Raw genomic sequence first — 22,459 nt, forward strand, 5'->3', positions numbered from 1 at the left:
ATCAAATTTATTTTTCATATAGTGAAAATGTTGGTAAGAACATACATAAATACATGGAAAAGGGACTGAAACAATATGTACCCCAAACTACAAATGATGGTTGCAAAGAATTTTCATTTTATAATCTTACAGGGTAGGTATTACTTAACAGTTTACAAAAGGATATATTCTGCCTACAGTAGAAAAACGTTTAAAAGGAAATAAGAGTAAACAGAGACAGTCTTGAAATGTATTATCTGGGGATAACTACTAAGAGCAATAAAGTACCCCCCAGTTACCTTGGAATGACTGTTTTGGTCAAAAGCAAAAAGCTACAAATACATATACACAACAACTATTTCTAACTAATATTTAACACTCAGAGTAGAACTTTTACCTTGCTTACTTTAGAGTTTGTATCCTTCTCTGTTTTTTTCAAATTTTCTTTTTTGTCTGTTTTTTGCAAAGCTGCTGACTCTTCCTCTACTTCATCTTCTCCCTCGCCTCTTTTTTTATCAGCTTTCTGATCCCTGATCTCAGCTGCTTTTGCTGTAGGTCTGGATATTCTCGGAGACCTCCTTAAAGTACGACCCATGTTTGTTTTCTCCTCTTCTTTTTCTGTCTTCTCTTGCTTGTTTTCTGCTTCTAGAATTTGAGGGGGACAATCTGGTTTCTTCTTCCGACTAGATATCCTAATTGTTAATTTGATACCTTCTTTCTGCCTTTCTGAAGTTATCTCTGTATTTTCTGAGGCAGTGGTTTCTTCTTCAGGAACCAACTTATATTTAAATTTGCTTTTTTGTACAGAATCCTTTGTCTCAGAAGAATCACCTAAGCCAGAGTTCTGGGTATTGTCCAGATTATCCATTTCCACCTTCATGGAATCAGAATCCTGTGTTAGAATTTCTGGGACTGTTTTTTCCAGACCTACAACAGAATTTATACTCTGACATTCTACTCCTTTTTTTGCTGAGGCTAGTTTCTCACAATGGTCAGACATTTTAGATGGTGGGGAATTTTCAACTGCCCCAGGAGAGCCTGGCTTTTCTGATTCTATTGTACTCTTTGGAACTTCTTCTGGTATTGGACTCAATCTTTGTGTGTCCTTATCAAGAAATGTCTTTTTGGATTTCTCTAATTTTTCAAGACTTTCTAGAATTTGTGGGTGGTTATCTTTCTTACTTTTGGGGGGCTTCTCTTCAATTTTAATTGTACAGGATTCAGTGGCAGATAAAACAGTTTTTAAAGAGAGAGCCTTTGCTATTTCAGAAGACTCAAGAGAAGTTTCCATTTCTGAAAGACCAGGTTCCTCTAACAGCCCTTTCTGACTGTGAGTCTCTAAGACTGATACTGTACCATCTTCAACTTTCCCTAAAGGAACCACTTCCTTCTCGAGATCATGTATTTTAGTACTAGTTATGACAGAATTTAAGCACTCAGTTCCATTTCCTTCCATGATGACACTCCTGTCCTTAGAAAGGTTGCTACAGATGTCTTCCTTTGTATCAGAAAACTTTGTCTCTATTTGTTCTGTTTTAAGATTTGGAGTTACCTTTTCATCACTAACTTCTCCATTTACCAGTTGTTTTCCATCATGACTCAAAGTTGTGATTGTAGAGATCCTTTTACAGGTCTCTTCCTCTTGTTTAATTTCATCTTTCAAAAATTCTTTTGTTGGAGTAACAGATTTACACAAAGGTCCTTTGACTGTACTATCAAAATCATCACTCAGTTTAATTTCTCGCTTTTTAAGTGGTATTTTTGCCTGCTGGTCATTTTTAAGTTTCTCAGTCTCTTCAGTAGATTTTTCTGTAATGTCCTGAGAAGATCTGACATTGCCACCAAATTCTAGCCTCTCAGGTTCTTGTGTTCCCACTTTCTCCATGCTACTTTTGCTATCTCTGGGATCTGTTCTACATTCCCTCACTTCAACTTTAACAGGTTTGATGTTTTCCTTGAAAGAATCACTTTCTTCTTTGATAATCTTTTTTTCCTCACTTTCTGGCAATGATTTTTCTAGCTTTACAATGACTGGAAGTTTTATAAGTTCCTTTTCATCCTCTTTTTCAACTTTAAAAGTAGTGTCTTCTAAAACACTGGCTGTGGAGTGGTTTACGGAATCCACTGGCCTCTCTTCTTTCGCCTTTTCGGTTTCCTTCTGTTCCTCTAAAAATCAGAAAAAGTTTAATTATGTTAATGGAAACATTCAAGATTATAAAATACAAAAGATTTAATATAAGATATACAGTGAACCCTCAAGTTATGATTGACCTGACATATAAACAACTTGGGTTAATTAGGTTAATGGAAAATTCATCTGCCTCTTGTTATCCATAGTGTGTACCCAAGGTAAACATCCACAATTCAGCTGTAATGACTTATACAATCAACTTGACTTACAACTAGCCCTTGGGAACTGATCAAGTTCGTAAGTCAAGGGTCCACTGTGCTTCCATTTGAATTTCTTCTTTCAAACAAGTGGCTTTTATCATTGGATATTTGACAATGAAGAAAATGACAAAATTGTAAAGCACATCTTCTAGATATTAAAAAACCATTATTCAGAAATACTTTTGGATTTATGTTACTTTTAGCTTCAGGGTTCTCAATGGAATGCAAACAATTATATAGCTCAAACAATTTATTCAAGCTAAAGGGATGGCTCAAAAATATGAAATCGAAGGCCAGGGATTTAGCTCAGTGGTTCCGCCACCTGCCTCGCAAACACAAGGTCCTGAGTTTGATCCCAGGTTAAAAAACAAAAAAAAAAATGAAAATATTACAGAAAACATTTCTAACTTTGTTTTATACACTGACAACCATTCTTTGAAAGTCATTGAGCACTTAACTTCATTGCAGTAACATGAATACAATATTGGAAAATTAAAAAAGACAAAAGAAAATGCCCATAACCCTACTACTTAGAGGCAATCACAAGTAATATTTTAGAATTTATTTTAACAATACTTAAAATTTAATATTTTAAAATTTATTCTGATCTTAGATATTTTTCACTTATCTGAATTTGTTTGCCCTGAATTTTTTTTATTAAAACACTAATGCTTTCTTATGTTAAATGCCCTGCTAAAAAATCAGCCAGGTATGGTGTATACATCAGTAATCCCAGCACTTGGGAGGCTGAGGCAGGAGGATTGCTGTGAATTCAGAGTCAACCTGTGCTGACTACTGAGTTGAAAGCCAACCTGAACTACATAGCAAGATCCTGCCTCAAAAAACAAAAAATTAAATCAAGCTTTATGATTATATAAGGGTTCTCAAAGTGGTTGTACAATTTACCTAATCAAATGCCATTATTCACTAGGTAAGAAGTTAATATTTTCCAAACAACTATTTAGGTTCACCTGTTGTTGCCTCTTTTTACTTACTACGTAGTTCAACTTTTATGGAGCAACTACTAGAGCAGATTTAAACATAACAAATGTCACATCTAGGTAAATAGCATAACCTCTAAAAACAATTACAGAAACAGCATAGATTGTACTCTTAAATTGAGAGTATTTTCTGTATTCATTACTAATTTATGTATACACTCCATCCATTTACAAATGAAAAACCTTAAATTTGAAAAAAAGTTTTGCCAAGCTATGAATTTCTTTTTAAAATGTTGCAGAGTGTTGTTGAAAAACCAGAGTATGATATATTCCATGGGGATATAATAAATTTCATGGGGGCATAATAAATGGAATAGAGAGAAGGGAAACAGAGTGCAGTATGATTTTTTAAATTAAGAATTTAATACATCATTAAAAGTGAATGTTCTTACTACCAATCTTCATGTTTTAAAAATGTCCAGTTATGTAGCAAATAAAAAAACTCAAAATCTATTTAGAACCATTCAGAGCTTGAGATCAAAGTGTCAGTACTACTTTACACCACTGGTGTTTTAACGTATGGTACTAAAAAAATCTAAAGATGACGGATTAATTTATATTTCTTCCTTTTTTCCATCACTCACTAGATTTAGTAAATTCTCACTGAGCTTGGTCAGTGTATTAGGAACATTAATTAAATAAACATTTTAACAGTAGTTTGCTAATAGCTTTAAAACACAGACTGCTACCTATAAAATGAACACCAACCTAGTACTAAGTGTTCATTTACTGAACACGATTTAATGTATCTCCTATATATTTATGGTTCAGGAAGCATCACAGAATCACATCGTGACTCTACCCCATAGTGTAAAACAGCACTTTATTTTAATCACTTTTTATTTGGGGTAAAATGATTTTGAATCAAGTAACACATAGAACAAAATGAGAAATGACATGAGGTTCAAAACTCTGAGATTCATTTATCCTGAGTTAGTGGTACCTCTGGAGTATGCCATAAACTCTCTGGTTTTCATTTGTTCAACTATAAATAAAGCAGCTGGACTAAATAACCTCAACTATTATTCTTCACTGGTAATAAATTTCTCTTATCCCAAATATGATGTATCATTGGAGATTTTGTATTTGGCTCAGTTCTTTAAGAAAAAAAAAATGACAATTATTACTCTAGTTCCCCACATTACATGGTATGTCTCTATAACCGTACAGAAAACAGAAGACTCATGAGAGAATAGAAACTTAAACATGATGATAAAAAATGAAAAAAGTCACACAATCATATGAGATTCCTTCAAGATTAGTCAAAAAGTGATTGCAAAAGAGAATGTGAATGAGTTTCACAGGCATGAATACTGAAGCAATAAAACTAAAGGAAATTTTATTTGAAAAATAAAACTGAACACCAACATTTCCCGCCACACTTAAGGTGATTTAAGAGAATTGATATTTATTGTAAGTTTCATTCACTCAACAAATATTTACCAATTATCTGATATATGCTTTCCTAACCACTCAAGGCAAAATTGAATATTCTACATAAATTAACAGTGGGTGATATCAATGGGTGCCTACACAGTATTTTGGGGGGGAGGGTATCGGGGATTGAACTTGGGACTTTGTACTTGCAAGGCAGGCGGCAAAACCTCCTCCTCTTACTAACAAAACTCTAACTTTGTTCAGGAAGGTGTTTGCCTCCTCAGATACATTACAGGTATGACTCAAATGATCCAGTTGCAATCAATGAGATGTATGAGAATATCAGGTGAGGAATAGGATTCAGTTGGCTTGAGTTTTTTTGCCTTTTCCTTTCTTCATATCCAGATTCTGCACACAACACCAGGAGAAGGAGCAATCATGATAAAGGAGCCACATAATAAAAATAGCAGACTAGGAAAGGTTCTGGATGATTTCAGGAAACTACTATGTAAGACCTAGACTTACTGACATTTTATTGCAGAAAAAATTTAAAAAGCCAAGTACAATACTTTTTGATATAATTGCCTTTCATTTTTGCTTCCTACTCTCCTTACTTACAAAAAATTACTCATCCACTTAATATATTTTGGACTTGTCATCTTTGGGTGATAAAGGGGTAACTAATAGCTGATAAGGTTTTCTTTTAAGACAAAGACTGATTTTCAGTTATGACAAGTCAGAAGAACTTTCAAAATAGTATGTTAGATTCAAACTATTTCAGATCTATAGTGAGAAAAAAATTAACTGACATTAAATGCAAATATATATCACTCAGTATTCTATTCCTACAGAACATTTACAACCACACACACATATATAAATATATATGAACATATATTTCATAAATGAATATTTGTACAGCATTGTTGAATTTAGAAACAACCTAAATATCCTTCAAATGGAAGAATGAATAAATAATCACTATCTGGTCATTAAAATGAAAGACAAAAATTTACATGATAGATATGGGTATCTAGACAGAATGAGTGGAAAAAGCAAACTGCAAAAGAACAGGTAGAGTATGATACTATTTGTACAAAAGCTATAAAACATATAAACTACAATGTATTGGAGTGGTCATGTACATATATATAAACAAATATGTAGAACAATCACAGAAATGTAGCTGTTCCTGGAGAGAGAAAGAGAGCCAGGCCTGGTAGCACAAGCCTGGAATCCCAACACCTTGGAGGCTGAGGCAGGAAGGATCACTGTTGAGTTAGGGGCCAGCTTGGGCTACACAATGAGTTCAAGGTCAGTATGAACTACACAGTGAAACCCTATCTCAGAATTAATGAATGAATAAATGAATAGAAGGAAGAAGAATGGGGTGGAAAATGGAAAGAAAAGTTTTAACTGTAACCTTTTAAAAACAAATGAAAATTTTGTCAAAATGTTGGGTGCACAGGTGATTTATGTTAACTCCTATTTATTTAAACTAATTTATTAAAAATTTAAAAGCGCAGGTCGGGGATTTAGCTCAGCGGTTCTGCCACCTGCCTCACAAGCGCAAGGTCCCGAGTTCGATCCCCAGTACCATAAATAAATAAATAAATAATAAACAAACAAACAAACAAACAAACAAATAAATAAATAAATAAATATTAAATTAAAAGCTTGGGCCAGGGATTTACCTCAGTGGTTCTACCACCTGCCTTGAGAGCAAGGACCTGAGTTCAATCCCCGGTACCAAATAATAATTTAAAAGCTTATGGTGAGATAAATCTTAGTACTTTGATATTATCTCTACTCTGGACAGCTGTGAGGCCTTGGGGGAAATTACCTGAATCTTTTTAAGTCTTTTTAGATCCTAAACTCCAAAACTAAAATATGAATTATTCCTATTCCTCAAAGAGTATCTGAAGACTTTTTAAAAAATTAAACATGAAACACTTTTAGTCTGTTACAATATTTGGGTGCTATTATTATTTGTTTATTTGTTCATTTTTAGTACCAAGGATTGAACTTGGGACCTTGCATTTGCGAGGCAAGTGCAAGAACCTCTGTGCTAAAAAAATCCCTGGCCCTGGGTACTATTATTATTTAGTCCTCTTTTTGTGCCACAAATTTTATCCACATCAGAAAATTCAGGGTTTCCTAAATCCACCATGGGCAGCTTTCCTCTGTTAACTTTGCCTAAAAACTTCTCTAAAAATTTAAGGTACTAAGATTAAACACTAAGCTACATTCCCAGATCCTCTAGCTAGCTTTATTTTGAGAGAAATCTTGCTAAATTACCTAGGCTGGCCTTGAGCTTGTGTTCCTCTTGCCTCAACCACTTGAGTAGCTAGGGTTACAGGCTTACTGTGCCTAGCTTTTCATTTCTATTCTTTAGCTTTTACCATTCTTCAGCTTTTAGCATTAGGAGCTATCTACTAAAGCTATATTAATGGTTGCACGTAATATGGCACACAAAGCCTTACCATGAGAGGCAAATGGCAAGCACTCAATATAGGCTAATATGATAATTATATTACCTGGCAAAATCTTACATTTAAGCCCAGGTAAAGCATCACTCCATGTTAGTTTTGTTTTGTTACCGGGGATCAAACTCAGGACACTGACACCATTTTAGTTCTATAACTGATTTTTTTCCCTATAAAGAATTAGCTATTTCTCATCTGTATACTGCCTTATACAGATTCTATGAAAGCGTTATTACTCAAAATAATAATTATTCAATAGCATATCTATCTGCCCTACTAAAGAAATACTCTTTAGAAGCAGAATCATTAGTTATATATCTATTGAACACTCAAAACCTGCTTGCTGTAAATTGACATATCAACAAACACTGTCCTAAATATTGACAAATAACATCAGTGCATTTTAGGATATATGTTTAATTAACAGGAAGTCATTTAATACAAGCTGTAAACCAGTATTCAATTTAACATTCTTTGGAGTATATTTGACCAACATACGAAGTAAGATTTGGGCAAAGATATGACACACTTAACAGAGGCAAAGGTATACTGTATTGATGAAAACTTAACAAATACTTTACTTAAGAGATCAATTAAAAAATAAAGCTAAAGATCTCAAATGATGAGAAACTCAAAGAATAAGTAAAAATAGATAATAGGAAAGAGGGATATGAATCTTTTGCAAAGGGGAAGGTGACCAAGAGACGGAGGAAGGGGGAATAGAGAAGAGATTTTTCCTTAAAAGGCATGATACAATTCTGAGGGTAGAATGTCAACTGCAATAAGTAGGATATAAGTAGGATTTATCATGTAATTTCAATTCTACTAAATCAGTAACCATGTGTAAAACAGACTAGTTAGAAACACATCACAATATTAAGAGTGGTGTTGCTTCTTGGTCACAGGATAAAGATTAACTTTTAATTTTTGCTTTATATTTTCTAAAGTTTTCGACAGCGAACATATAACCAGATAAAATAATCAGATTAACAATACATTTTAATAATTTATTATAATTAGATAAATTATAAATAACACAATTCAGTGCTCTAGAAATTCTGGTTTGTCCTGGATTTAGTGGTTTCCTTAGGACACAGCGTTTTTAGTACTGAAAGCAAGACAATCCTGGACAAACCAGGATATAGTGTCGCACCATTCCCATTCATACTGACCAAATCCTATATATCATTAAAATTAAATTAGTAGAGTTGTTTTTATAATCATACTGCTACATTTACTTGGAATTATCTCCTCTTATTTAATATATCAGCTGAGTAAACTATGTTGGAAGATTTTGGAGGATGACCAATTGAATTGGGGCATAAGAAGCAAAATTACAGCAGAGCAAGGAAAATCTAATTGAATCCAAAACATCCCTTCAGAGCTAGTATTTGTGAATTCAGTTAAGTTTACATTTATCTTGTCAACATATATTCAAAACCAATTAATTATAAACAAACACTATGTACTTACCATGAACAGAGCTCTGTATTAGGTACTGACATATATTGGTACAAAAAAAACCCCCAAAATTTGTATTATTAAAAAATTCATGGCTACCAGCTATCCTAGAGACAATGGCAATGTTTAGTAATTTTACTATCTTCCCTAGCAACAACTGTTCAAATCTTCCTCCCTGTCCTTAAAGCATCTAATCTCTCCATCACATCCATAGTTTCAGACAATTTTCCTTCAGTTTCACAGAGAAAAATAAAGGTCACAAAGTAGCTGATCCTTCTCATCGCCAGACCTATAGAGCTGCTCCTGTTAAGACAGAGATGTCTATTTTAAGCTACGGCAAGTTCTTCCACCCATACTTTGAATCCCATCTCCTCCAGACTAGTCAGAGTTTTATACACAGTACCACCATCTCACTTGTTTTCATGAGATCTCACTGGCTGCAGTACTGCAAGTAAGATTAAAGGGGATGAAAAGATAGAACAAGAGTAGTTAAGACACTGCTGCAAGAAAATTAATATTAAAAGCTATTTTATGCACATTAAAATCTAAAACTCTCAATGAATTTAAAGAACCTATACATTCCTATACAATCTCCACATTCCTCTCCCCTACTTCCTGGAGACTTAGCTCTGTGACCTCATTTCCTTTGTATTACATACAATACTTTCCACTTATTCTGCATCCACTACATTGTGCTATAAGGGGTTAAAATACTTAATTCTATAAAGGGTCAGATGGTAAATTTTAAGCTTTGCCATCCATAATGTCTGGTGCAACCACTGAACCTTACCATTACTATAGAATGAAAACAGCCATTGGCAATTAGATATTAAACAAATAAATAAAATTTAATTAACAAGCTGGGCATGAGGTCACTCACCTGTAGTCCCCACTAGTCAAGAAGGTGACAAGGGAGGATAATGAGAGGCTAGGAGTTCAAGCCCAGACTGGGCAACATAGTGAGACATTATCTCAAATTTTTTAAACGTTAATTATCAAAACAGGTGGCAGGCCACATCTGTCCTGCTTCAATGTATTACAAAGACTTTCTATGGAGAGATTTTGTATTTGTTTTGTTTACTTTTGGCCTTTTCTCAAGTGTCACCTTTGCAGTGAGTTCTTAAGGATCCCAATCTAAAATTATACTCACTATTTGACCAAACTTATTTGCCCTCTATAGCTCTTTACTACCTCTACACTGTACATAACATATTTTTTCAAGTAATCTTCTTTACTCTGAATCATACTGATACACAAGCAAATAAACAATTTTTGTTCATACCTATTTTTCCAGCGCCAAGAATATTCAGCATATATTAATGATTTGTTGACTGAAATAAAACACTACAAATAAAACAGCAGGTATGCTACAGTAATATATTCCTGCAATAAAATTTTGCTATCAAAACACTTTTTACCATTTTGAAAATGTTGATAGACATCTAAGTTTATAAAAAAAAGTGGCTTAAAATATTTGATGTCCTGTCCCGTTCGCTGTAACATATTCACATGAGCAAGTGTTTTCAACTGTACTTATGTACATACAAATGCTAATTCTAGTTTTATACAATTACTGTTTCTGTTATACTAAATATAAGATTTTGATATCATATGTAATATTTTCCTCTTCTATAATATATAGCAGCTTATCATAGCACTTAAAAATCTCACATAAGCATGAGCAATCATTCTTTGGCTATAGTTTACTAGAGTTCAAAGTTATCAACTCTTCTAATATTAAATTTTAGATGCTGAAGGCAACATGAAATTAAAAAAAGAATCACACATTAGAGTATGTGCTTAGCATGTGTTAAGGCTCTCTGTTGGATTACAACAACACTAAAAGGAAGAAAAGAAGACAGGAAAGAAGGGGAAGAGAAAAGGAGGAAGATATATTCCCATAACAATCAACATAAATATTCACAGCTGCATTATTCAAACAGTTAAAAAAAAACAAAGCAAAAAAACTACATCCATCAAGTGATAAATGGATAAACAAAATGTGGTTCATATACACAAAAAAATTTATACACTTATAAATAGGAATGCCACACTAATACATGCCACAACATGAACCTTGAAAACATGTTAAGTCAAAGAAGTCAGAAAGAAGAGGCCACGTACAGTGGTATCTCAGTTCACAAATGCTTTTATTTGCAAAAAATGTGCTTTGCCAACAGAAGCATTAGGCAAAATAATACTTTTGTTTGGAAACTGCATCAGGTCACAAATACGACCATGGCCGTCTTTCTCACACAAACACAAACATGGCCAGCTCTTCCAAAACTGCATAACAAATTAAGTTTGTGAATCGAGGCACCACTGTACTATATTATTCCATGAATGAAATATCCATAAGAGGCTGATTCATACAGACTGAAAAGCAGACTAAAGGTTGGGAGAAGGGAGAAATGGTTAGAGACTACAAAATGAGTATAATCTCTTCAAAGATTGATAGAAATGTTCCAGGACTAGGTAGAGGTCATGGAAGTACAATAACATGAATAAACTAAAGACCACTGAATTACACATTTTAAAAAGGCAAATTTTATCTTAGCTTCTTTAAAAACAAAGCAATATTGCCAGGCATGGTGGCACATGCGTGTAATCCCAGCACTTGGGAGACTAAGGCAGGAGGATCGCTGTGAGTTTGAGGCCAGCCTGCTACATAGTGAGTTCAAGCCTACCTGAGCTACATGGCAAGACTCCTTCATAAACAAAACAAACAAATAAACAAAGCACTATTGCAAAGAACAAAACAAACATATTTGGGGACCTAACAAGGTCTACTAGAGTCTCAAATGATAGTTCCTCATCTTCTTACACACAGGCATAAGTATACAACTGCAAAAACTCTTTTAAAGGCAGCTTTTCCCTAATTAGTAAGGGGAAACCCTAAATCAAAAGTTAACTGAGCTTCCTTCAATTTTGTTTTTCCCCAAGAATATTTTTTACTAAATTTTTACACCCTCTAAGTAGAATACAGTATCTAATACAGACTAAAAATATGTATTAAAGGTCATGATGTCTATAACTACAATACCATCTGAAATGACACAGTGAATCTTCAACAGCCTTATCCAAGAGTTTAAATGGCATCTAACATTCACTTCAACATATACCATAGTTGCGGAATAACAACACTTCAACAAGTATTTGACAGCTTTAAGCCTATGATTGGCCCTAACATAAGTGAGAGAAAATAGTATAAATAAAGTTCTAAAAAGAGCTGAGAAAAGGGACCAAAAGGACTTCCCATGTGGGGAGTTGGGATAAACATGATAAAGTCACATAAGCAAAGGCCAAAACATACACATAAAAGAAAAACACTTAGACAATCTGGAACCAGTAATCATGTAAGGAAATAGTAGGAGGAAACAATAGAAAGAGAGGCAGAGACCTTATTGTGAGATTCTGAATACTAAGAAATTCAGAAATTTTCAAAAGGTAATTGTAATTATCTCTGCAACAAAAGCCAATATAGTCATTCACTTGGTAAATTTTTGAACCCACTTCATGCCATCTTTAAAATTTTTTTTTTGCCCAAGTTTACCAGTTAATATTTCACCTTGGCACCTATAACAAAAAAATACTGTAAAAAATCATCTCAAGGTTCAATACAAAGCATGGCAATTTTATTAATGATTGCATAGAATCTAGTGTAGTTGTAAGAGTGGCTATATTATTCTATCCACTTTCTATTTTTTTTTCTGAAAATATTCAACCATACCTAAATTTAAAATTGTATTTTGTCTTACCACTCTAATGACATTAGGTATTCCTTGAGATTGTTTTCCCTATTCAAACTATTCTTCCCACCTCCTATTGCTCTCCCCAAGTCCATCTGGGGAACAATGTTTACTTACATTTGAGAGTAATAAATGATAAACCCGAATCATATTTCTTTGTCCTTACCATGGAACACACCACAGTAACTACACAAGAGAAGATGGGGTAATAAATTAATCTTTGGGCTCTTAACAAAAGTATTTCTGCAAAACTCTTACAAGTATAACCACCAAAAGTAGGAAGGGAGCTGAATGTGAGGGTGCACACCTGTAATCCCAGCAAATGAGGGAATTGAGACAGGAAAGTCTCAAATTGAAGTCCAGCATGGGAAACTTACCAAGATCATGTTTCTAAAAAGTAAAAAAGGACTAAGAGCATGGTTAAATAGTATAATGCTTGCTGTGAGAGATCCAGGGTGCAATTCCTAGAATGGGAGGAATCCTCTTGCCTCAGCCTGCCAAGTGCTGGGATTACACATATGTACTGCCAGCTAAGTATTTGTTGAACAAATGAGTAAGAAATTTTTTGTTGTTAGAAGAGAACCAAAGGCATTATTTATTTTACTTTTTCTGGTGCTAGGGATCAAATTCAGAGCCTCTTCCATGCTAAACAGGTATTATTACCCTAAATTTATTATTACCCTAAATTTCACACTACACCTCTAGCCTGAAAAAAATCTCTATTTGGAAGAGAACAGAAAACAAGAAAGACTAAATGGCCTGCACCTCCTCTACCATCTCCTCAAAGTGTTACCTTCTGTCTAGTGGCATAAATATCACATAGGTCCCTGTTAAATCAGCTGCCCACTCAACATCTATTCCATTCACCTTCTATATTTGAAAAAAGATCCAAAGGTCAAAGGCAAACACAGTATCACATGCCTGTAATCCTAGCACTTGGGAGGCTGAGGAAAGAGAATCTTTAGTTTAAGGTCAGCAAGTTCAAAGTCAGTCTTGATAACACATAAAAACTTTGTCTCAAAAAACAACAAAAAACAACAACAACAAAAAAATCCAGGTGAACAACAAGTTTGAGAAATACTACTGTAAATCTATTTAAAGAACATAAGTTTTAGAAGGGTCAAGATTCAAATCTAAGATCTGACAATATTATATTCATGAACTGGGACAAATGTATAAATCTCTCAATTTCCTCAGCTTTAAAATTTAAAATAGAAGTTACTTAAAAGAGTTGCTATTATGATTAAATGGAAATCCAAATGTAGCGTTTGGTAGACTGTAAAGAAAATAGAATGTATCCAGTGTTAGCTGTTTTTATTGTTGAAATCCCCTCTACTATGAGGCCTTATAGAATAATTGTGGAATTGCACATCAAGAAAAACTTTACTAAAGAAATAATGTTTGCTTTGCTCTCTACTTTATATAATGCTTCTCCCACTAAGATTAGTGTCAAATAAAAAAAGAGATTAGTATCAAATATAAGGTCTCCTAACAGGAATAACTGCCTCTTAAATTTCTATTATCCTGACCTTTTTTTCCAATAAATATTCATTTTTATTTTAATTGTGTACAATAAGCAAATATGTGAATAAGCAAATAATCAAATAGCAAATAATCAAATAATCAACCTGAATAACCAAATCAAAAAATAATATCAACTTTAAATGAGGAACTAATTCTTGGAGAATGCTACTAAAACTATGAAATTAAGAGGGAATTTTAATAGAGGGTTCAGACTACTTTAAAATTACTACACTTTAATGAAGCACCCTATATATTTAATTTTAACACACAGAAAAGAAATTTTCAAATCAGAAATATAACTTATAAATAAAACCACCACAGATATTTGAAATTATAAAAACAATGGAGAAAGGTAGGCAAAAAGGAGAGTTTTAGATAAAAGTAATGCTTAAAATGTAGCAACATTAAGTCTAACATGGAAAGGTTTAATTATGTTTTCAAGCAGTGCTCCCTGTATGAGACATGAATAGTTCACACATCATCAAATAAAGTAAAAAAAACGTTTTTTGTTCCAAACAGTAAATATGTTTTCAAGCAATGCTCCCTGCAGAGGAGATATAAATACTTCACTCATCACATAAAGAAAAAAAAACTTCTTCTTTTCCAAACAGAAAAGGTAAAAAAAAAAAAAAAAGGCAAATTAAATGCCTCGAGTGGAATAAAACATGACAGAGCAAGTAAATTCCTTCCCCTGTAACTAAAAGTTTGTTATCAATGACAAATATTAGTCTCTCTTTTTTTAGTGGTTAAACTTGGTTCTTTCTGTATTATTATTATTATTATTATTATTATTATTATTATTATTATTATTATTATTATTATTTTGGTACTGGGGATTGAATTCAGGTCCTTGTGCTTGCCACGCAGGCAACAGCACCACTGAGCTAAATCCTCAGCGCAAACTTGGTTCCTTTGGGAAAGAAGGTCTTATCTGCCTATTTAAGTAAATCAGAAAATTCAACCAGCCATCAGTTTTTTGTTTGTTTTTCTTTTTGGTTTTTTGAGGCAGGGTCTCACTATGAAGTTGAGACTGACCTGGAACTCATTATGTAGCCCAAGCTGGTCTCGAACTCACAGTGATCCTCCTGCCTCAGCCTACAGAATGCTGGGATTACAGGCGTGCACCATCACGCCCAGCAGCCATCAGTTTTAATTACAATTAACATAAACTTAAGAGCCTGCAAAATGGAAAAAAATATCCAACTAAAAACTTGACTGGCCAGGCATTATGGCAAATGCATGCAATCCCAGCTACTGGGGATGCTAAAGCCTGAGGATCACTTGAGCCAAGTTCAACAAAAAACCTCAACAGTATGGTGAGTACTGAAAAACAAATAAAAGATGGACAAGGACTCAATAAACATTTTTCTGAAGAAGATACACAAATGGGCAATCAGCACTTTAAATACTATCAACATCCTTTGTTGTTAAGGACTGATTCATAATGAGATACCACACTTCACAAGTACTGGCAAGAATATGAAGAAATTGGACTCCTTATATACTTCTGGTAGGAATGCAAAATTATGCAGCTGCTATGGAAAACACTAAGGCAGTTCCTCCAAACTTACTATATATAGTATTATTAGTCTTATTGTTTTGGTACCGGAGATCGAACTCAGGACCTTGTGATATGTTCCTAAAAGAGAGCAGGGAATCCAAAAGACACTTCTGCATTTGTATTCACAGCAGGATCACTTATGATAGTCAAAAGCTGGAAGCAACAGTGTCCACTGAGGGATGAAATGATAAAATGTGCTATATACATACAACGGAATATTACTCATCCTTAGAAAGGATGAAAACTCGGACACATGCTATGGTGTACTTGAAGATATGACACTAAGTGAAGTCAGTCATTCATTAAAGGACAAATACCAAAATTCCCAGGATACAAATTTACAGAGACAGAAAGTAGGTGCCAGGGGTTAGGGTAACAAGAAAACAAGGAGTTAGTGTTTAAGAGATGTAGAGTTTTACTTGAGGAAGATACAAAAAGTTCTGGAGATAAATGGTTATGATCGTGGTAAGCATGGTGTGGATGTATTTAACTATATACATTAAAATGGTCAATTTTGTTTTGTGTATTTTTCTCAAAAAATTTCATTATCTTAGCATTTTAAATTAGTAAAAGATAGGACCCGAGTTCAATCCCAGGTACCAAAAAAAAAAAAAAAAAAATTAGTAAAAGATGAAAAAATAACTACTATATATAGCCCTTGGGGAAAATAATAAATAAATTAGTAAAAGATATTACAGGATAATTTGAACTTATTTGATTTAGATTTTTGAAATGTTTTATGTAAAAAAGCAAATGTAATGTTTCCTCTTTTTTAAAAAAATAATTTTATTGGTGCATTTAAGGTATACAATATAATGAGATTTCTTTGTCTTTGAACTAAAAAACTTTATGGAAGGTTCTCAACTTTTCAATCAAAGTTCAAAATTATATAGATGGCTAAGACAGGAGAAGGTATTACAAAACAAAGCAAAATAAAACACACAAAAAAAAACCTTGTTTAGATGTTTCTTCCTCTTTTTTAGTCTCCTCATCCTCTAAGGTAGGACTTTCCCGAGAAGAGTTGTCCTGTTGGCTAGAGTTTTTCAATAGTACAGGATCAATTTGTGCTTTCAGGAGTGCAAGAGTCTCAGCCAACTCGTTTCGATTTCTAAAATGGGGAAAAAACAAGACAACATAAAATTTTTTTCTCCTATTTTGATGAATTTTCTGATTAATAGTATCTTTCTGGAAATTAAAAATTTAAAAACATTAAAAACACTCCAATTAGTAATTAACCCTGAATTCTAAAAATAAGTAGTAAAAAAGCATATACATTAAGACATACTATTTACCAAAGAGAATAGATCAGAACTCTTTACTTATTGCAACGGTAATGTGGATCTCTTTGGCTGAAAATGGAAACAGGAATGATGCTAAATGAAATTCAAAGTTTGCTCACTGTTTAAAGGATTATGTAATCTCTAAGAAGATAAAATCAATATATATGTTGATTGAAATATTTTTAACAAAATAATCCAAGTTCTTGATTCATGTGGAAATAAATTTTCTATCTTCAGTAATGACAGTGTTTAATATTACTATAAATTATAACATTAATTACAACAAAAAGTCAATTCTAATAATAACAGTTTAAAAACAGTAAGAATTTAGTTGCTGATTTTATTTTGCTTATTATAGTTTAGAATTACAACATGGGAATTAAATATGATTCAATAAAGAATAGAAAATATCTAAGATTTAAATCTATAAATTAAATAATTTTACAAGTTTTACAAGAAAAACTGAAGAGGTAGTAGGGTTAATTTCAAATATTCACTTGAATATTTTTTCCTTCTCAGAAAGAGTATGACATTAAAAAGCAACTCCTAGGGCCCAGGGACTTAGCTCAGTGGGCTCTTCCACCTGCCTCCCAAGTGCAAGGTCAAGCTCAATTATCATTACAAAAAAAAAAAAAAACACCTCCTAGAGTAAGAGCTGGAAAAACTTAACTCTACATCTACCACTAAATTAATCAACATCATAACTTCTTTCCCTCATCCGTGTTCCCAAAAAACTATGTATGCATTTATCACATTACTGTGATTATTAGGATGAAATTGTTGGTTTTCTTTCCTATCATTCACTTGTGTCCTTATCCTATTCCTTTCCAGTTCCATGCTAGCTAGCCTTCATCTTCGCAAAGAGTGATCCTTTGTCTGATTAAGTAGGCTCTACAACACTGTTTAACCAAGGGATGAAATCATGTCTCTTTAACTAAATGGTTGTTCCCAGGGACAAGTGATACAATCTCACATTTGAAATGTTTGCAATGAAAAATGTTTCAGATTTCTAGTATTTTCAGATTTTGGGGGGAATATTTACATATATATAATGAGAAATTCTGGGAATGAGACCCAAGTATAAACACAAGTAAATTCATTTATGAATATAAATTCAGTTGTTTCATATATACCTTGTATTCAAAGCCTGAAGTATCTCAGCCACCCATAGAGATATTTGTGGTTGTTGGCATCACCATCTTGTATATCTTAGTTTATATGCTACCAGTAAATAATCATTTTCTCATATTTATTCATATATAAGTACTTAAAAGTAAAACATATGACATATCATTAACACAGTGAAAAAATTAGGTGTTCAGAATGCCTGCGCCAGTAGTTACATAGCAACAGCAAACAACAGCAGGCTTTCAAGCTCAACCTGTGGTGCTGTATTTTGATTAAAAGCTTAGTAACCATTGTTTTGTTTTTCTTTCTTTTTTTTTTTCAAGCATCAGAAACAGATGAACGACCAGGAAGTGAGTTGTCTAGAAATGAGGAGGCATTCTGCTTGGATGGCTTGATGATGTTTTCTACAGTCATTTACTTCATGAACAGTTCTGTCTTAAAAGTCTCTTTGATTTTATAAACTGAAATGATTTCTTGTTTTGTTAGTTCCATATAGTAAATACACTATAGGTTTACATGAGGTTATCTATAGGTACCTTTTATGTGATATTAATAACATTAACTTCATCATCATAACTATTTTCAAGATTGCTCTGATTCAGAAATAATTTGGTTATTACTTCTTCAATCAATAAATGAACTAAATTCTCATTACTGATGTAAGTATTTTAATATCTCTTTCTTCCAGCTTACTATCAGGCTCTGAAGGGTTTTTTTGCTTTTCTTTTTTGCATATGTAAGGAGTTAAGTGTGAGGCATGGTTGGGCATGCCTGTGACCCTAGTGCTCTGGGAGGCTGAGGCAGGAGGATCAAACATTGGAGCCCAGCTAGGGTACCTTAGAGACAAAGGTTACATACATACATACATACATACATACATACATACATACATACATATACATACATACATACATACATACATACATACAGGGTTGGGGACACACTTCAGTGAAGACCTGGGTGCAAATCCCCAGTGCAGGGAAGGTGTAAGATATCATTTTTTCTCACTTGACACGTGGAGTTCTTTAAAGTCTCTACTTTGTTCACTATCATCACTAAACACAGTCTAAGACAGAGCTTGTGCCAGGCAGGCACAATTGTGTCTCTAGCCACTGTGTTTCAAACATTCATAACAGCATATAAAAAACTGATCAGGCTATCATAACTTTCCACAGAAGGCCACACTGTTTTCCAGGATGCAGCATGTACTTTATTTTTTATTGTGTGTACTTTTATTTTTGGTTTTACTCTTTTTCTCTTTACCCAGCCCAAGCCTGCTCTGTGGAGCCAGTTTCTCCCTCACTCTTCACTCATACTTTTTCAAAGAAACTTAATTACTGTTTAAAAAAAAACAATCAAAGTATTGATCTTTTGAAAACTTTTCACATCTACAACTATTTACTGTTTGAGTGTGCTGTTCAAGAAAGTACTATTTATTATTGAATGGTTAAACTGCAGGGCAAAAGCACAAAAAATCTCTGAGAAAAGAATAGCTAAGTAAAAAGTTTAGATTAGTGAAGCATGTTGTGTTTGGCAGATGTCCTTCCCCTTTCTCCAAGGAAATTGTCTCGCCTTGAGACAATTTTTGCCCAAATTGCTTTTCTTCTCTTTTTCCTCTTACACTGATATTCCAAATAAAAGCCTGACAGTTCTCAGCTTCAGGGCTACTCCTGGGGGGGGGGGTCTCCCTAACTCTGGGTGCTGTCAGTTGAGTACCCCTCTGGGCTTCTCTGTGATTGAAGTAAGTCTCATCTCCAAGTAATCTTTCACTCTGTACACCACCATGGTCATTCCCTGTGACACTAATCTACAGATACTGGTCACATGACTGGCAACAATGAGGGAAAGCATGAAGCATAAATGTTTTTAACAAGAACTTCAGCTGGATACGAGCACCATAGTTTTTGAGGAATAACAAAATCTTTTAATCGTCATCCCTTCCAGTTTCCCTAAAGTGAACATGGGCTGCTGGTCAAAAAGTGTTTTTGAAACCAATCAGAAAGAATGTCCCTGGTGACCCATGCCTTCTGTTGACATAATAATGGACTGGTAAAAAATTCATTCATATAGAACAAGTGAGGGCAGGCTTTTGCCAGCAACAGCAACTTTTTATTTCCAGGTGCCTACACAACGTGCATCCAAGCACAGTTATTTTTTTGTTTGGTTTGTTTTTTTTTTAGTTTTTTGAGACAGGGTCTCACTATGTAGTTGAGACTGACCTGGAACTCACTATGTAGCCCAGGCTGGTCTCGAACTCACAACAATCCTCCTGTCTCAGCCTCCCAAGTGCTGGGATTACAAGCGTGCGCCACGACGCCTGGCTAAGCACAGTTATTTTATCCTTAGCATCTTTCATTCCCACTGGGCTGTCTCACCAGCTGTTGTCAGTGTCTTTCTGGGGCAATAAAGGCAAAAATGATATTTCACCAGTACTTCAGATTTGTTCTGGTGTCAGATTTTTATTAAGGATGACCATGGCAAACTGTTCAATGAATTTATCTGCTAGTCCTTGATCAGATGTTTTAATCACCACAGATGCTTAAAAGTATGTCGTGCTGTATCTTAGATTTATGCACGTAACCTGCTGAATTTGCTTCAGCTTTGAGTTCCTCATAAGACTTTTGCTTGTTTCACGAGCAGCACACCATTAAGTGCCATGTATTCATTATGATGCTGACAGATCCACTTGTAATATATGACTGGATCTTCATTTTTTAGCTGTATACAGTGTTTTTTCTATTTTTCATTAATTTCTGTATATAACTTTCAGTACAAAACTTCCACAATTAATCCTTTTGTTTCTTCTAGTCTTATCTGGTTGTCATTTCAACCCCATGCTCTTTTGGAAGATGTTTTACTCATACCACTCTACAATTTCACTACCAGCTTGATTTTCTATATACATCAGAAGGACTTTCTGATACTTTCAGTATCTTTAAACCACACAGCAGAGAGAATTAAACAAACAAACAAACAAAACCATAATAGTAATGTATGCAGGTCTTGAGCTCACACAGGACATCATGGGAACTTTCCTATGGTACATCTGCCATACAGCACATGCCAATTTTTTACTCTCTCATGGACAGACCTGTGGGGGGAATCTGAGAGCGTAGGGAAAAAATATCACAGTCGAAAGGGGCTAAGTCATTTTCCCTTGGGGATGCTGAATAAACTGTGTCTTACTCCTTCCTATGTTTAAACTGCAACACATCAAACAATGTCACGTGAGGACCAGGGATTTAGCTCAGTAGTTCTGCCACCTGCCTCGCAAGTGCAAGGTCCAGAGTTCATCCACGCTATCAAAACAAAACAAAACAAAACAAACAAGATGAAGTGTGGAATTTTCCACTTGTGGCATCATGTTCATATTTAAGTTTCAGATTCTGGAGTATTGTCATATTTAAAATTTTGAACTTGGGATGTTCAAACTGAATCCTCACTAGGCCTCAGCTTCCTAATCTTTATATAAAAGTCTGGATTCTCTTGAGGATTATCAAATGGGTCTCCTAAAGAAATAAAAAACAAATTGCCAATGATGAATCTTTCATACAGTAAAATGCCAACAAATATATATAAATTGTATATGTGGATTAGCATACATATTTATGCATAATACAAGCATACACAATGAAATGTGCTAAAATTCTAATTATCTGCTAGAACAACAGACTAGATGTTCTCTTTGCGATTGCAAACTTCTGCTCCATTTTACAGAAAGGTAAATTAAAATCCAAACATTTGAAAATAATTTATTTTTTGCCAGGCCTGGTGGTACATGCCTGTAATCCTAGCCCTTGGGAGGCTAAGGAAGGAGGACTGCTGTGTGCTTCAGGCCAGGCTGAACTACATAGTGAGACACTGTCTCAAAAATAAATAAATAAATAAACAAATAAATAAATAAATAAATTTTAAAACTTTATTTTTCACAAAGATTCTGCCTCATAATTTTGTTGCACAGACTTGCCTATAGCCTACGGCTCTACTCCTTAATGTTATTACTTTTAATATTGTATAATTCTACATGTAATAAATGCCTCAACCTCTTTGCTATTTTTGAAGTCATACTGGGTTCTGAGAAGTACACAAAAGTAATTTATGATATCTACTTTAAAAAGCTCCAAAACACAAGAACTGATTTATTGCCAGGAAAAAAATTAATTTCATTTACTTCAAAAACAAAAGAATTTAGCAGTAAAAATCACTACCCCCCCAAAAAAAAACACCTCCCTAAAAGACTTTAAACCTGATTAAATGTGCTTAAATACAAGCCTAATAAACTCATTATTATTAAAACAGAAACCTACCCATCTTTGGTATCTCCTACTTTCATTTAACAACTGGATTCAATGTGCTAGAAAAAATTTTCCTAAATCCTAAGTTTGAACAGAAGGAATTTTTATAAAAACATATTCAATTCATTCAGAAATTATTTGAGAGGATCTTTTAGACTGTTAACTCTAAAAATAATTAATTGTTGTTTTTCTTCCTTTTCTCCAAGTCTTTTCTTGCATACACATAT

General features: G+C 33.8%; 1 protein-coding gene across 1 annotated transcript in view; it reads right to left on the reverse strand.

The window, feature by feature from the left end:
- Rsf1 (remodeling and spacing factor 1) overlaps nt 1-22,459 on the reverse strand; it is a 151,462-nt gene that overhangs the window by 32,489 nt on the left and 96,514 nt on the right. The window contains exons 5-6 of the mRNA XM_010633303.2: nt 16,483-16,637; nt 377-2,145 (exon numbers count right to left, since the gene is read on the reverse strand). Coding sequence (XP_010631605.1) covers nt 377-2,145; nt 16,483-16,637 — 1,924 coding nt within the window. The remainder of the gene's footprint in view (nt 1-376; nt 2,146-16,482; nt 16,638-22,459) is intronic.

This window comes from Fukomys damarensis, unplaced genomic scaffold (assembly GCF_012274545.1).
Source record: "Fukomys damarensis isolate Sample0158 unplaced genomic scaffold, DMR_v1.0_HiC HiC_scaffold_16, whole genome shotgun sequence".
Taxonomy (NCBI): domain Eukaryota; kingdom Metazoa; phylum Chordata; class Mammalia; order Rodentia; family Bathyergidae; genus Fukomys; species Fukomys damarensis.